This window comes from Myripristis murdjan, chromosome 19 (genome assembly GCF_902150065.1).
Source record: "Myripristis murdjan chromosome 19, fMyrMur1.1, whole genome shotgun sequence".
In the NCBI taxonomy this organism is placed as follows: Eukaryota; Metazoa; Chordata; class Actinopteri; order Holocentriformes; family Holocentridae; genus Myripristis; species Myripristis murdjan.
In genome coordinates this window covers 975,570-990,585 of record NC_043998.1, presented here as the reverse complement: position 1 = coordinate 990,585, position 15,016 = coordinate 975,570, and the positions used below count along the sequence as shown (strand labels likewise).

The 15,016-nt window shown below is 42.3% G+C and overlaps 1 protein-coding gene across 1 annotated transcript in view; it reads right to left on the bottom strand.

Moving 5' to 3' along the window:
- ryr2a (ryanodine receptor 2a (cardiac)) overlaps positions 1-15,016 on the bottom strand; it is a 666,625-nt gene that overhangs the window by 150,307 nt on the left and 501,302 nt on the right. Inside the window, exon 78 of the mRNA XM_030078094.1 lies at positions 5,049-5,108. Within this exon, the coding sequence (XP_029933954.1) occupies positions 5,049-5,108 (60 nt within the window). The remainder of the gene's footprint in view (positions 1-5,048; positions 5,109-15,016) is intronic.

Below are 15,016 nucleotides of genomic sequence, written 5' to 3'. Positions count from 1 at the left end.
GTATGGGATCATTGAGATTTTTTGTTGTGGTATACCCACCACTGTTGTTGGCTTTTGTTTCAAGAAATTCTTTGAGATGAGGAAATCACCAGTGTATGCTTCTACTTAAATGCCCTACTTTCATGATATAATATCACTGTAGCATGAACTTTTTATATTTTCCATAAATTTCACCCAAAAGCCAAATATCCCTAACTTTTTGTGAGTAGTGTATATGATGCAATTATGTATACATAAATGCATTGTATATTTGGATCATACTTGCCAACTCTCCCAATTCACGCGGGAGACTCCCGATTTTTAACCCTATCTCCCGCAATGCTCCCAGTCAGTAATTTCTCCTGCTAATCTCCTGATTTTACAGTGAAGGAAACAAGTGAGATTGTGGGGGGTATTTGTCGCAGTATCTGGCGACCCTGGCCTGCCTGCGGCCGGTGACGTGACTCAGTCACTCACTAAGTAGCGTTGATACTGCCGGCGGGGTTTTTGTCTTCTGCTCAGTTCAGCGTTCAGACAGACGAGATGGATAGAAAAAGAGAGACAATTTTCACTCCACATGCATAAATTCAGGATAAAGTAGTAGGAAAACTAGTTTTGCTTTGAAAAATGTAAATACAAAAGCAAAGTAGTTTCAGCTTTTTAAACGGTGACACTTAACGAGGCAGGAGTGCCAGCTCTCTCCCCCATAGACACCCATTATATCTGGAACCCAAAATCTGGGGAGAGAAGGAGAAACACACACTTTTTTAACTCGCCGAATCACAGGGATTTTTGGGAGTTTGAAAATAATTTGACACAGTTTGAAAGCCCAAAGCCTTACCTTTCTCATGATCTCTTATATTTTCCGCTTGGACTTACTGTCATTGAGGTAAAAGCATTTGTTTGACCACTACTTTTAGGCGACTCTTTCCCAAGCACCACTGTCACTCATGCTGTGTGCTTTATAGAGACTCATTTCTGATCTGGGCCACACAAGCCCCAGTGGCACAGTGGTTAGTGTCTCTGCCTGCCATGCAGGAGACCAGGGTTCAACTCCCCACCTGGCCAAAAGCAACAACACTACACAACCTACAAACAGCACAGGGCTGCTGGTTTACCACATGTCCACGTGGTTGCAAGGGTGGCAAGCACATTCAAAGAAAAAAAAAAAAAATCACACCCCAATGTTGGCAAGTATGATTTGGATCCTTAATATGATTAACAGTATATGACTAAATCATATATTAACATTTATGCAAGAGAAATATATTCGACATATATGTGTATATCTGGAAAAATATATGGAACATATTTGAAAGTGGCCATTTTTGCTATATTTTAAAATATATTTGTCATATATGCCTATAAAATTATCATATATGTATTAGACATACATGGACATATATATTTAATATGTAGTTTACATATATGGCCATATATCAGATTTGCATAAGGGAAACCACTCAGACACCGCCTCTGCGTCTGAAAGACATCAGGACAAAAGTGATTGACCTGGCAAAATTTTCAATAATATGGCTACAATTTTAATTTCCCTTTTCATTGGATTTGTATTTAGTTTAGTTTAGAGAAAGACAAAAACACTAAGTTGTAGCTTGTTGCCCTTACATACCTGCCTTAATGACAGAAGAGTTGCAATTTTCAACTGAGTTTTAGTGGATTTAAATGAAAGGCTGCATTCAGACACCTTTCCCAAGCATTTCAACACAAGAAATGTGATCGAGCATCACTGATCTCACCTTTAAATATAACATTTTAATCATTATAATTACAGTTTTATTGTTTTGTTTTGTTTTTTAGCTAAATTCCTGTTTTTTCCCATTTTCTTTTTCTTTTTTTTAATTTTTTTTTTTAACTTTTTAACTTTTTTATACTTTTTTACTTTTTTACTTTTTTTTTTTTTTACTTTAAATAATAATCAGGAATATTTGATGATGGTGATGCCTTTTTAATATAAGACATAGATCAATTTGACACCACTAGTGACAAACACTAGATACTATAGCACATGCTTTGGCGCTTTAAAACAGGGGAGTCAAAATGAGGCACTAAAGGGCCCGTATTAAAAAATCACAACCAATTTGAGGGCCAAACAGGATACTACAGTCTATACACTTTTGACCAAAAGCAGTCGTTCTTTTGATCAAAACATGTACTGTGTAAAAATAACAAAAACTGTGTAAAAATAACAAAAACAAAAATAACAATTCTAACTTTACATAAAGCTTTCCTCCCCCAAAATGTCTTTCTATAAAAAAAAAAACAAAAAAAAAAACAAGGATCTCTAAAGCCAAACTTATTGGAGTGGAAAAAAACAATGAAATGAAAAGGGTCGACTGCATTCCTTTTTTCTGGCAGACTGTATCTGCAGGCCAACTCTGATTACTGTCACATGTTAGAGCCATTTTTTATTTTCATATTAATTGTGTTTATTTTGATTTTATTGCCTGCTATATGAAATTGATATTTATTTGGGTATTTGATTTTGAACTGTGTGATGGGTTTTGTTTAAAGGTCACCTCCCCCCGTTTATTGAATAATTTGTGGGTGCAGGGCACCTGTGCGTAATGGGTGATAAGTGTAATGGGTGATGCCGTGAGAGAAAAGAAAGGTGAGACGGGGAAGCGTTACAGTTTGTTGACTGCGCCGGCTCTTTTTTGTTTTATAGTGGAAAGTTTAACTTTATGTTACCTGACGGAGTAACGCTGAATAAATACTGTTTGACTGATGCAACTTCGATCGCCACTATTTGTTTGTAAACAAGAAGAGACACGAGTATTAATCAACAATAGACTGCAACACCAACCCCCGATCAACAGTGGCTTTATTCAGTAAGATGTTTTAAAGTCACAATAGTCACATGACTGATATTTTAATCACATGGAATCAAAAATAACCATTTAACTAATATTTTGCTGAAGAGAAATCTACAGCTATACATGTTTTTACTCATACATGCACATCGCTGGCACGCCAATCCAACAAGAGATAAAACCAATGTTCTCATGTCAAACCACGAGTCATTTGGTAAAAATATGCCAAACTATTTCAAAAGTCAATTATATAGGCAGGTTAAACAACTTCCTACCTGTTTTGAAAACACCTGTCTTCCATTTTTTATTTTGATGTTGCTTTTGGTTGGCATCCTAACAAACTAGCTAACTAACTGCCTTGATGGAAGCAATCTGGGCTGCTAATGAGGTTGTCAATTTTTTTTTCCTAGGATGGTGAAGGTATGACTTACGTTCATTCTCTGCAACCTTTCCCTAATGTTAGCCATAACCAACTAATGCCTAACGCTAACCTTAACCAATGAGCCAAAATGTCCACTCAAAATGCAAGAAATTACTTCACATTACTTCAGTTATATAATTTCATTACTTTCATCCTTGGAAAAACAATCTGGCAAGGAGGAGAGGGCAAGTGTGCACACGTGTTTTTGCGGTGTTGATAGCGCAGGACATAGAAGTGCATGCTGGGGTTTGAAGAAGCCATCTTGTGGGCAAAATGGAACTGGGCTGCTTTTAATAAAAAAATCAAAAGTCATCTCATGGGTCAGATATAATTGTGCCATGGGCCCACGGGCCTCGGGTTTGACATACGTTCTTTAAAGGCTAATGAAAACTTGAATCTAAACTAATTTTTTCAGCTGTTAGTGATCAGGGTAATTTTATGATGAAACATCTATCCTTTTAGGACAAAACTGACAAAATCAAATATGACATCTTGTTTGCAATATTTACAAACAAGATTTGTGATAAATAATCAGTAATATGGAAATAATCGCAAAGCAGAGAGAGGCAAACAATGCAGCAACTAAAGCAATTTAATAAGTTGAAATTTTTGGATTTGCGTGCTTTGTGTTTGTTTGCAGCGGGATTGGACTGGGAACTTTCCATTGAAGTTGGAACTAGGATAAATCCGGCTTCCTACAGGGAAACGTGCAAGGGAATGCTGTTTTAAGTCAAGAACTCCAAGTTGGGAATTACAGAAAAGATCTGAAAGCCTATATGGCTCTATCTGACTAGATTTTTATTTGAAAACTTTGAAAGCTCAGCTTCAATCTATCTGAATCTAGCAGTTCACAGCAGTATATTGTTTCAGTGTTTTCTGCACCAAAGCTGATTGCTGATCCCTATGTGTAAATAAAATTTAATGTGATTCAAGTTAGTAAAGACAGTGTTGTTTTCCATACATCGATGAAATAAGTTCACAGTTGTTCATTATTCCTCAAGAATTATTCCAATCAAAATTTTGAAAAAAATCTATTCAAATGCAATCTTAAAGGTGATCATAAACTCAGAAATCAGTTAATGTATCTAACAGAAGGTGAACATTGAAGGTGACTAGCTGTAGCTAGTTAATCTCAGTGGCTAACATTAGCTATCATTACTGGCTCTCTTTAGCTCATTCAGGCATTCACTGTTTGATGCAGTGGACAGATCAATGTTTTTCTTTCTTCTACTGGGTGTCCATGGTAGTTGCAATGGAACGAGCATTCAGCACCAACAGAAAGTGCCATATTTTTTCACATTTCATTTCCAGTCTAGTTCCTAGATTTAAGTTTTTGAATGTGCATGGTTGGTCTGTACTAGGATTAGAGTTAGGGATATGCAGTGGTTTTGGGTGGCCTTGTCAGGCAGTGCAAAAATATATTTCCTCCAGCATGCTGACTGCGATGCACTCATTCTTTCACAATTTATCTAATATATTTGGTATAAATGCCTATATTTTTAGAGTTCTAAAAAATCTACATGGCAAATAGTTTAGACAAAACAACTGGCTCCAGTGCTGCGATATCACTGTCCTTTTCTTGACATGAACAGCCTCCAAATGATACAGTTCCTCATGTGAGAGTGTCACTGCTTGGAGGAGATGTAGACTCACAGAAAATTGTTGTCAACACACCCAATACATCAAGGTATTGTCAAAATGACTACACTTCTGAATTGATGAAAAGTACATGCATATAGATAGGTACAGGGGCAGACTGAGAAAACTGAATTAACTTGACCATGTGTAGGTATTCCTATAAGTTTAAGTTTTCCTACCTTTCCTTGTAAATGCAGATTGTTCCTGATGATCTCCCGAACTTCATCTTCTGTGTCCTTCTGTTTACAAATCAAAAGTACTGTCCATTAAAAGACCAATCACATTCAAAGGAATATTTTGCTATACCAAACAAATCTGCATGATATCTACATTTCTGAGATAAGAGAGGTCATTCTCTAGACAGACAGACAGGCAGACAGACAGATAGACAGCTTTATTATTTCCCAAAGGGGAAACTCATGTGCCACCAAATCAGTGTATACAGATAAAACAATACAAAACAATAAACAATACATTCACAGTACACAACAAAAAGGGGGGAATAGCCCGAGCAAAGTCACAAATTTATGAGAAAAAAAATCGTAAAATACTTTTTCATATACTCTTATTACTCTTACTATTCTTATACCTCACCCCCCCACCCCCGTTTCTGTTTTTCTGCAGAGTTGTCATGGTTTTGCTGTGTTATATCTGTGTGTTTTTAAATACGACCTTTGCTGAGCTTGAGCTTTTACCTCAGCTTGGTGCTGTTTTTCTCCTAGTCCCCTCAATCTGATGACTGCACATGTCATTTCCACAGCCAAACACTGGATCATATTCTGGATGTTTTGTTTGGGTTTGGGTTTGCATCATGTTGGCACCAAAATGAACCCTTTCTTCAACTTCACAGTGTCAGCAGACCCGTGCTCAAGGCCGGGCTTTAGGGGGCTGTGCCCGCCCTGATCATCAGCTGGGCCCGCCCTGAACAAAAAGCGACGAAAAGTTTTTTTTCTTTTTTTTCTTGACACGAAACGTTGTACTACTGTCTCTTTGAGTTAAATCTTCTCTCTCTCTCTCTCTCTCTCTCTCTCTCTTTTTAAGTTAAATCTTCATCACATTAAATCTCTGTGATGACTCCTGGGCTAGTCTGCATCTTATTGGCTTACCTTATATTACTTTAACCAATCAAACTCCTCTTGCCTAAAACCTGACCAATCCCAACCAAGGAATGCACCGCGGCATGCATGTTTGCGTGCCACATGAGGGAGAGGAGTGAATGAGGGAGAAAGACTTAACGTTAGTCTGTTAAAAAACTTGATCGAAGTGAATTAATTACAAATATGGATGCCAAGCAGTTTTTAAATTATTTTAGCGAGAACAATGCCGGCCGCTTAGCTGTGAGTGAGCCCTAAAGAGGCAGGGAATAAACATTTGAAGTCGGTTGGCTATAATGCAAGATTACGGTGATGGTCTGGACTTCCTTTAGTTTTCTGTCTGCTAGCTAGCTAGTAGCTCCAGACTCCACAAAGCTACACTATGTCTAACGTTAGCTATAAAATGACTGCGTGGCTGAAAAGATAATGAAGGGGTGGGATTACAAAGCTTCTTCATACCCTGACCTGACCTGCTAGCTTCCAGGCAGAAGGTAGGCTACATTTATCTACTTTGCTACAGTGCACTGACTGGGAGCTTGGCTAGATAAGGTGTTTTGGTCCGTCCTCTATCTCTCTCTCTCTCTCTCTCTCACTCTCTCTCTCTCGTGTGTGTCGTTGATCAATTTGGTCGTTTCATTAAAACGGTGGAATACACAGGATAAAAATAACTTGTTGTGTGGAAGTTTAGAAATGGATATTTTGTTGATTGTATTGTTCTTTATTTTTCAAATACAGTGGTCCCTTGCTATAACGCGGTTCACCTTTCATGGCCTCGCAGTTTCGCGGATTTTTTTTAGTGCAATTTTGCATGCTTTTATTTATTTTTTTTTAAACAGCGCATTGTGTTCTGCGTCCTGACTGGCTAAGAGACTGTAGACCATTGTCAATCAATCTCCTCCGTGCCGTGTCTCCTGTACAGTACAGAATGCGTTCATTCTATAATACTGGACTTATTTTTCTACGAAGGTTTAAACTTTGAGAGTGTTTAAACAAGAGAGAAAAGTGAGAAAATGTTAATGCCTGTCTGAGAAAAGTGTATAAAGTGTGTAGTGAGGGGTTTTACAGCCTTAAAACATCTATAATAATTGTAAAAAATAAAGCTGACTACTTTGCAGATTTCGCCTATTGCGGGTTATTTTTAGAACGTAACTCCCGCGATAAACGAGGGACCACTGTACTGCAAATCCTGTGTTGTTGAGAGACACAGGGGAATCTGTTGATTGGCGTGACGTGACTGTTGAGTATATCCTGTTGAGATGCAGCAGGTGAATGTGAACCGCTATGTCATACATTATACAGGCCATGTTGGCGTGATCACTGTTTTTATTAAGCATTATTACACGAGACGGTCAAGCACAACCTCGAGTGTAATAATGCGATTACGATTACTACTACTACTACTACCAACAAAATAAAATGTATAATCAAAATGTATCCATAATGTGGGCATTTCGCTCTCAAAATATTAAAGTTTTTTGCTAGTATTCTCTCCGTTTCAGCAAAAATATATGAGATCTGATGTTAACTAGTCCTTGTTCATCCAGCCAACTTGGGCTTATCATGTTTTCTAGAGATCTTGATTCCCCAAAATTGAATAAATACCACACATAGCAACACAACACTAGCTAACTCAATCATGTTGTAACTAGAATATCTGCTGGAAAAAAATATTTTTTTCATGGGCTGATAGTTCTGCTGACTTCTCAGTCATTTTTAAGATAACAGGTGCCGTGACAACGACTCACCAACACAGCTGATCTTTATCTACAACCAACTTATATTGACAGTTATATTTAAATATACGCTACTGCTTTCCAGTGTCGGTGCCAGAACAAACATCTATCTTTTCATAAACTCACCGGCAGATGTTTTATTTCAGCTGGGGGTGTGTCACTCCAATTTAACGTTAGCTCCGATTAATGTGCAGCTAACGTTAGTGTTACTTTTGCTAAGCAGCAAAAGTAACACCAGTAAGCAGTAACATTAAGGCTGAACAGAGTTATATAATTTCAACCCCACCTTTCGGGGGCTTTTGCTAATCACCTTTTCAGGCTGTTATCAATTTACCTCTGAAATAAAGATGACAGTTTTTTGATTTATTAAATGTTCATTTCAATGTACAGATGCAAACAAATTGACAAATTAATTAAATCAATGGCCTAGGCAACTCATAAAGAATAAACAAATGAATGCCTCAGCAGGTACTGTCCGTGGTGCTGACTCTGCCTCTGCAGGTATTGTCCATGGTGCTGAATCTGCCTCAACAGGTACTGTCCGTGGTGCTGAATCTGCATCAGCGGGTACTGTCCGTGGTGCTGACTCGTCTGAGGCATTTCACTCTCTTTATTATAGAAATTAAACTCCATAAAATTCACGGAGGATCTTGTTTAGCGCTTCTTTACTTACAGTTGATAAATCAGCTGTTTTCCAGGTGTTTTTCAGGCAGTCTTGTAGACATTTGACAGCCCAAGACATTGACCGAGCCGTACTGGCTTAATTTCCTGACCTCTCCAGCTGATCCAGCTCTTCACTTATCACTATCGCGTATCCCGGCTTTTTCTGTTGTGTCTTGTCTTCCTTGTTCAGCCATTCATCCAAATTTAGGTCGCCAAATAAATCAAAATTGACAACAAAATGGTCCATTATGCAGGCTAACAAAGTTGACAGCGGCTTTTGATGTGGGTTTCAGTGAAACGTTTCGTGTTTCCATGGAAACCATACAGACTCGGGCAATAAGACATAGGCGGAGTAATATTTTCAGTGATGAGGTATTTTTCATATGAGCATGGCTAGCCGTGATGTCATGCTCATTTGAGCACATTCTAAATGTCTGATTGACCAATCAGATTGCTCAACTGGATCTACGTGTTGTATAATAGATATTTCATCCCTTGGCCATGCCAAGAACCCCACCGCACGTTACTGTCTGTCTGTCTGTCTATACAGACAGACAGGCAGACAGAGAGACAGAGACACACAGACAGAGACACACAGACAGATAGATAGATAAATAGATAGATAGATAGATTTATGTCAAAAACACAGATGTAGGTGTGGTGAGAAAAATAATGAGAAATTAGATATCCCTCTAAATCTGGCTGAAAAAATGGCTTAAAAGTTTTTTGCCGGCGTGGGCACTGCCCCGCCGGGATCTTTAGTGCCCCTCCGTCATCTCTTTCTGGATACGGGTCTGAGTGTCAGTGATTGCTTAAGAAAGTGTATAGCTTGAGCTTTTCACTGGGCAGTTTGGGCTGTGTAAGCAATGTTGTAGACCAGGGGTCGGCAACCTTTTTGACCTGCAGTGCCAGTTTGAAATTCTCTTGTCAATGAGTGTGCCATAATCAACAGTAGGCTAAAACAAAGTTAAATTATGGTATGACACAGTGGTGTAGTCTAGTTTATTCTAGTAGGTATACGCGCACACACACAAACTCACACACATGCGCGCGCACACACAGACACAGACCCGTGAAACGTTAACGTTATCTCCAGCTGTAGTGTCCCCCGAAGCGGCAGTATTCACAGGACAAGCAACAGGCTTTATTGAAACACTGAAATAGTGTCATTTGGTTTCGCTTTCTTTTCATTGTTTTTTCTCCACTGACTAGCACTGGACCATTTGAGGTTGTTGACTCATGCCCCTCTTCTTCTAAGCCAGGGGTGTCAAACTGGTGCCATGGAGAGCCGAGAGACTGCAGGTTTTCATTCCAACCGAAAACTCCACCAGGTTGGAATGAAAACCTGCAGCCTCTCGGCCCTCCATGGCACCAGTTTGACACCCCTGTTCTAAGCCATACACCTTTTTTCCTACCATACAACTTCACCATTTCCTTAGTAGTTTACGTCATAGATATCTATAATAAAGGCCTTTGAATGGGAAAGTGAACGTTATGTCAAAAAAAACATACTGATACGTATCTTTGCGCATTTTTAAGTGGTTATACAGAAATTCGGGACCTTTTCTATTGGGTATACGGCGTATACCTGCGTATCACGTAGACTACACCACTGGTATGACACAAAATACACAAACGTTTCCAAACACCTGCACACAGACGCATCTTTAACCCCGCTGTTTGCTGATCTCTGACATTTTCTGCCATTTCATCGACACGTCGCTGAACACTTCTTGCTGACATGAGAATGTCCTTGATTCTTGACTTGATTGTTTCTTTGTTTGGCAAGTTTTCAAAAAGCATATCTGAGCAACTGGGAAAAGCCTCCTTAATATATTCTCCATTGATGAATGGCTTTCCATGCTTAGCAATGCAATGAGCAATGTGATAACTAGCCTCAGCGGCATAACACAGGACCTGGACACAGCGCATATAATTGACTTGATTGACTGTGAAAGCCATCTGGCTCTTTGTCTCAAAATGTCTCAAAATGTCGCTTAACACTTGACGTTCAGCACACAACATTCTGAAAACAAAGAGCACACGGCACCGTTCTTCTGAGACACAAAACCAAACTTCTCTGTCCAAGACGGCTGGAATGACCTAATTTTAGCTTTTTTAGCCAGAGGCGCAGCCATCAGCAAGCTAACGTTACGGTTATCACATCTGAAGTGTCGGTCTCTGTGGTAAATGTGGGCGGGGCAGCAGGGCAACGGCTGCATCTGCAAAATGCAGTGTGTGGGCGGGAGTTTGCGCTGTCACTCAAACTCACGCTGTCACTCATGAGCTGGTACCATCCTTTACGGGTGATTTTAAATGATAGGCCTACTGAAAGGGCCTTTGCCAGTGTGCCAATGATTATGCTGCGGCGTGCCAACCATGGCACGCATGCCTGAGGTTGCCGACCCCTATTGTAGACTGACTTGAGGTCAGACAAAAGATAAAGTAGTAAACTTGAACATTAAACGATGAGTTACGAATGTAACTACGGTACTATGAGTCCTGAATGACCGCCATAGGCGGTGCTTTAAGCACTGAATAGTCCCATTGCACATGCGCAGTTCAAGTATGCAGTTCAAAAAAGTCACCTGTGACACCTGGATGACCCGGAAAGGGTATAAGTTCCGGGGCCAACCGGCGTATCATTTCCTACAGAAACTTCTCGTGTGATCACAAGGATTCTGAGTGACTGAGCGCTCTGGCAGTCATTCGGGACTCATAGAACTGTAGTTACATCCGTAACTCACATTACATTCATTCTATTTCATCCCCTCTGACTGCCAGAGGCGTTGCTTTAAGCGCTGAATGACTTATACCAAAAGTGTCACGAGGAATCCCGACTACAAACTCATTGAACAGAATCATGGACTCCAGTAGGAAGGCTACACAGACTGTGACTCCCCACAGTGTTATTGTCCACCCTGGCATGATGACACGAAATAGCAGCTACATACACCTTAAGAGTAGAAGGAGACCTGCCCTTGTCCAAGAGAGACTGCAGGGACTCCAGGACCGTTGGTATTGAGCAATGAACTGCGTCCACTTTCCGACCTGCACACCAGTTACAGAATAGCTTCCACCTATTACCAGGGTGTACCACAGCACAGTCTGTGAATGAGAGGAAACCATGTCCTCACTGACCAGAGAGGGGCCACCAGTAATAGTCTGTGACCATCCTGAAGGACCCTCTGAAGTGTTGGCCAAATCAGAGGAAGTGGAGGGAATGCATATAAGAGGGTCTTTGGCCAGGGGTGAGCCAGCGCATCCTGGCCAAGCGGGCTGGTAAGGGTTAGATGAAGGCGCCACTCTCCAGGTGGAGGCTTGTGACGTGACAGGAAATCTGCCAACTGGTTTTGCTCCCCTGGTACATATACTGCCCACAGACTGGTCAGTCGAGGGGCCGCCCATGTCAGGAGCTCCTGTGACACTTGTAGTAGCTGGGCAGACTTGGTGCCGCCCTGGTGATTTATGTGATAAACTGCTGAGGTGTTGTCCGACCGCATGAGTACATGTCGTCCTCTCAGATACGGCAGAAAGTGCTTCAAGCTCAGATGTACTGCTTGCAGCTCTAGCACATTGATATGTCTGGCACGATCTCGTACGGGCCACTGACCTCGAGCTATTTGGCCTTTCAATACCTCACCCCATCCTAAGGGGCAGGCATCCGTGGCAACTACCTCTCGCCGAGAGGGAATAGAGCCCATGGGGACACCCTTGGACAGATAGAACCTGTCCCTTCATGGAGCTAGGGCAAAGAGGCACCGCCGAGACACCCTGATTTTGGGGTGTCTGTGTCGCCTTACGTCCAGGTGGAAGCTGTTCAGCCATCTCTGCAGAGGACGTAGCGACAGTAAGCCCAACAGAACAACAGATGATATTGACGTCAGTTTGCCCAAGAGACACTGGAACATGACAAGGGGCAATGATTTGTCTCTGCGAAACGGAGAGAGCAGGTGAAAAATGTCATCCACACATTGAGGGGACGGGCAAGCCTTCATGGTCAGTGTGTTTAATGCCACACCGTTGAAGACCGTAGACTGAGAGGGCTCCAGGCAACTCTTTTCTGTGTTCACCTTCAGGCCCAGTTGGGTAATGTGAAAGAGAAGCTGATCCGTGTCTTGAACCACTCAAGCTCTGGATGGAACACAGACCAGCCAGTTGTCCAAGTATGGCAAGAACCTTTACACCTCGAGACTGCAGGGGTGCCAGGGCCGCTGCCATGCACCTGGTGAACACCCTCGGGGAGAGGGAGAGTCCGAAAGGGAGGACCCTGAACTGCCAGTGGCGGCCCCAGCAGACAAACCATAGGAATTTCCTGTGGTGATGAGCGATGCGGACGTGAAAGTAAGCGTCTTTCAGGTCCAGATGTAAACCATTCTCCTTGGGCGACAGTTTGTAACACGTGCTGTGGTCAGCATATGAAATTTTATTACCTTCATATATTTGTTGAGCCCTCTTAAGTCCAGATTTGGACGGAATCTGCCAGTCTTCTTTGTAACAAGGAAGTATGTTGAGTAGAATCCTCCAGGCTGTTGCAGAGGGTCTACGGCCTCGATCGCGCCCTTGCCAGGAGGGCAGATAACTCCTGGTCCAGTGCTTCAACTTTTGCCGGGTCGCTGATGGTGGTCATTTTCACCCGGCTGGAGGCAAGGGGCCGGTGTCGGAATTGAAGCTTGTACCCGTGGGTTAAGGTGACAATCACCCGGGGATCCGAAGCATGAGCAGCCCAGTAACTGAGCTGCTGATGCGAGAAATATCCGACAGCCGGCCCCGAGGCCTCATTTACTGCCCCCCTGAGCTCCACATCATACAGAGGGCCAACGGAAGTTGGCCCTCTGTACTGAAGTTGGCTGTGGAGTCATCAGCACTGAGGCAATAGTTGGTTCAATAGAAGGCATCCGGTCGAGGCCAACCACTGCAGCATCATGCATAGCCACCAGTGCCCGGCCATCAGAAGTGAGACGAGAACAGGTGCCAGTGTCTCGCCAACATGCATGCAGTTCCTGGAGATAATCCCTCGAAGGAGGGACAGTGAAGGAAGTGAAAGCACTGCCCCGCCTAAAGAAGGCAGTCCTTGGAGTTGATTGGGCTGGCTGTGGGATCTGTATCTGTAGGTGATCCACAGCCACGCGTAGTATGTCTGACATGGAGGTGTCAGATTCCCCAAACGTACTCTGTGGGCTTCGTACTGAACAACGGGAACCCAGTTCTGAAGCATGGGAGTGTTTGTCCTCTTGCATACCGAAGTCAGTGGCTGAGGCTGCAAGAGAGAGTACATCCTCCTCTGGAAGCAGCGAGGGCATAGACGGGGTCTGTAATGACATCTCTGTCCACTGAGGGAGTGTCAGACTGACGAGTCTGGAAAAGCAGAGTTCAGCAGAACTCTGCTGAGATGAGATCTTCTCAGAAAGTTCAGCAGAAAGCCTCTGTACCTGCTCAGCAAGCTTGCTATCCGACTTCCTTTTCTTTTCAGTGGGAGCAGCTGCATCTGATACCTCTCTCCGGCGCTTCGAACGAGTACATTGGGCTGGGGGCAACTTACCAGATGGTGGGAGGTCGTCTCCACCCGTAGAATGGTCTACCTGAGCCAACCTAGCAGCCCTTGATGCAAATGACATACAGCTGCAGTTCATGCAGGCATTGTCGGAGAGTCTTCTCAAAGGTGGTCTGGGCCGAGGCACACAGGACATAGGTCGTGGCCGTCATCTTCCGGCAGAGCAGTCCCACAATCAACACAATAATGTATATTCTCCATCATTGGAGCTCTGGTCCAACCACCTAAGCTGAGGGAAGGATGCATACACACAACCTGCACAGCAGAGGGGTTCTAGGAGGTGCGGGTCTGTAGCGGGAGCGGGGACGAAAACACCATACTCACCGCTACAATGCCTCCGGCAGGAAGCTGGCTCATAGCAGCAGAGGGGAGCGTAGACGCTGCCTTCACTGCCGCAAGCGTCTAGGGTGGTAGTGAGCCTGTAGCAGGAGTGGGGGTGAGAACACAACCTTCACCGCTACAAGGCGTCCAGCGGGAAGCTGATCTGCAACAGCGGAGGGGAGCACAGACGCTGCCCTCACTGCTGCAAAATGTTCACCGTTGTATAATCAAGAAAAAAAAAAAAAAAAAAGAAACCGAAGCACAATATACTAATTATAGTGTAACAGTGCGCAACAAACAATTATAAACAAGTGGGAGTGGGCTGCGCAAATGCTGCTTTCACCAACAAAAACTGTTCAATGATAAACAAAAAACAACCGAAGCAAAATACTTCGGTGAATTCCCTCTTCGGTAATAATAAAACTATATTATGCAACAAAATAAGCTAACGATGGGAGCGTTTTTTTTTTTTTTTTTGCAAGTAAGTAGTAGGAAGTTAAGTATGCTTAAAGCACCGCCTCTGGTGGTCAGAAGGGACAAAACAGAACAGCAGTCACCACAAGTTGAATCTTTTTTCCTACCTGAGGTAATATGTTAACAATTTATATGACCAAATATCAATATATCTCTAAAACTTGGATAAATCATGTCCCACTAAGAAAAATGCTATTTCTGTTGGAAATTTACAACATTTTAATGAATAAAAAGAATCAAGGGCATAATCAGGGGGTCCTTTGCACATTTGTAAGGTTCTTTTATAGGTTTATTTTTAATTTGTATTA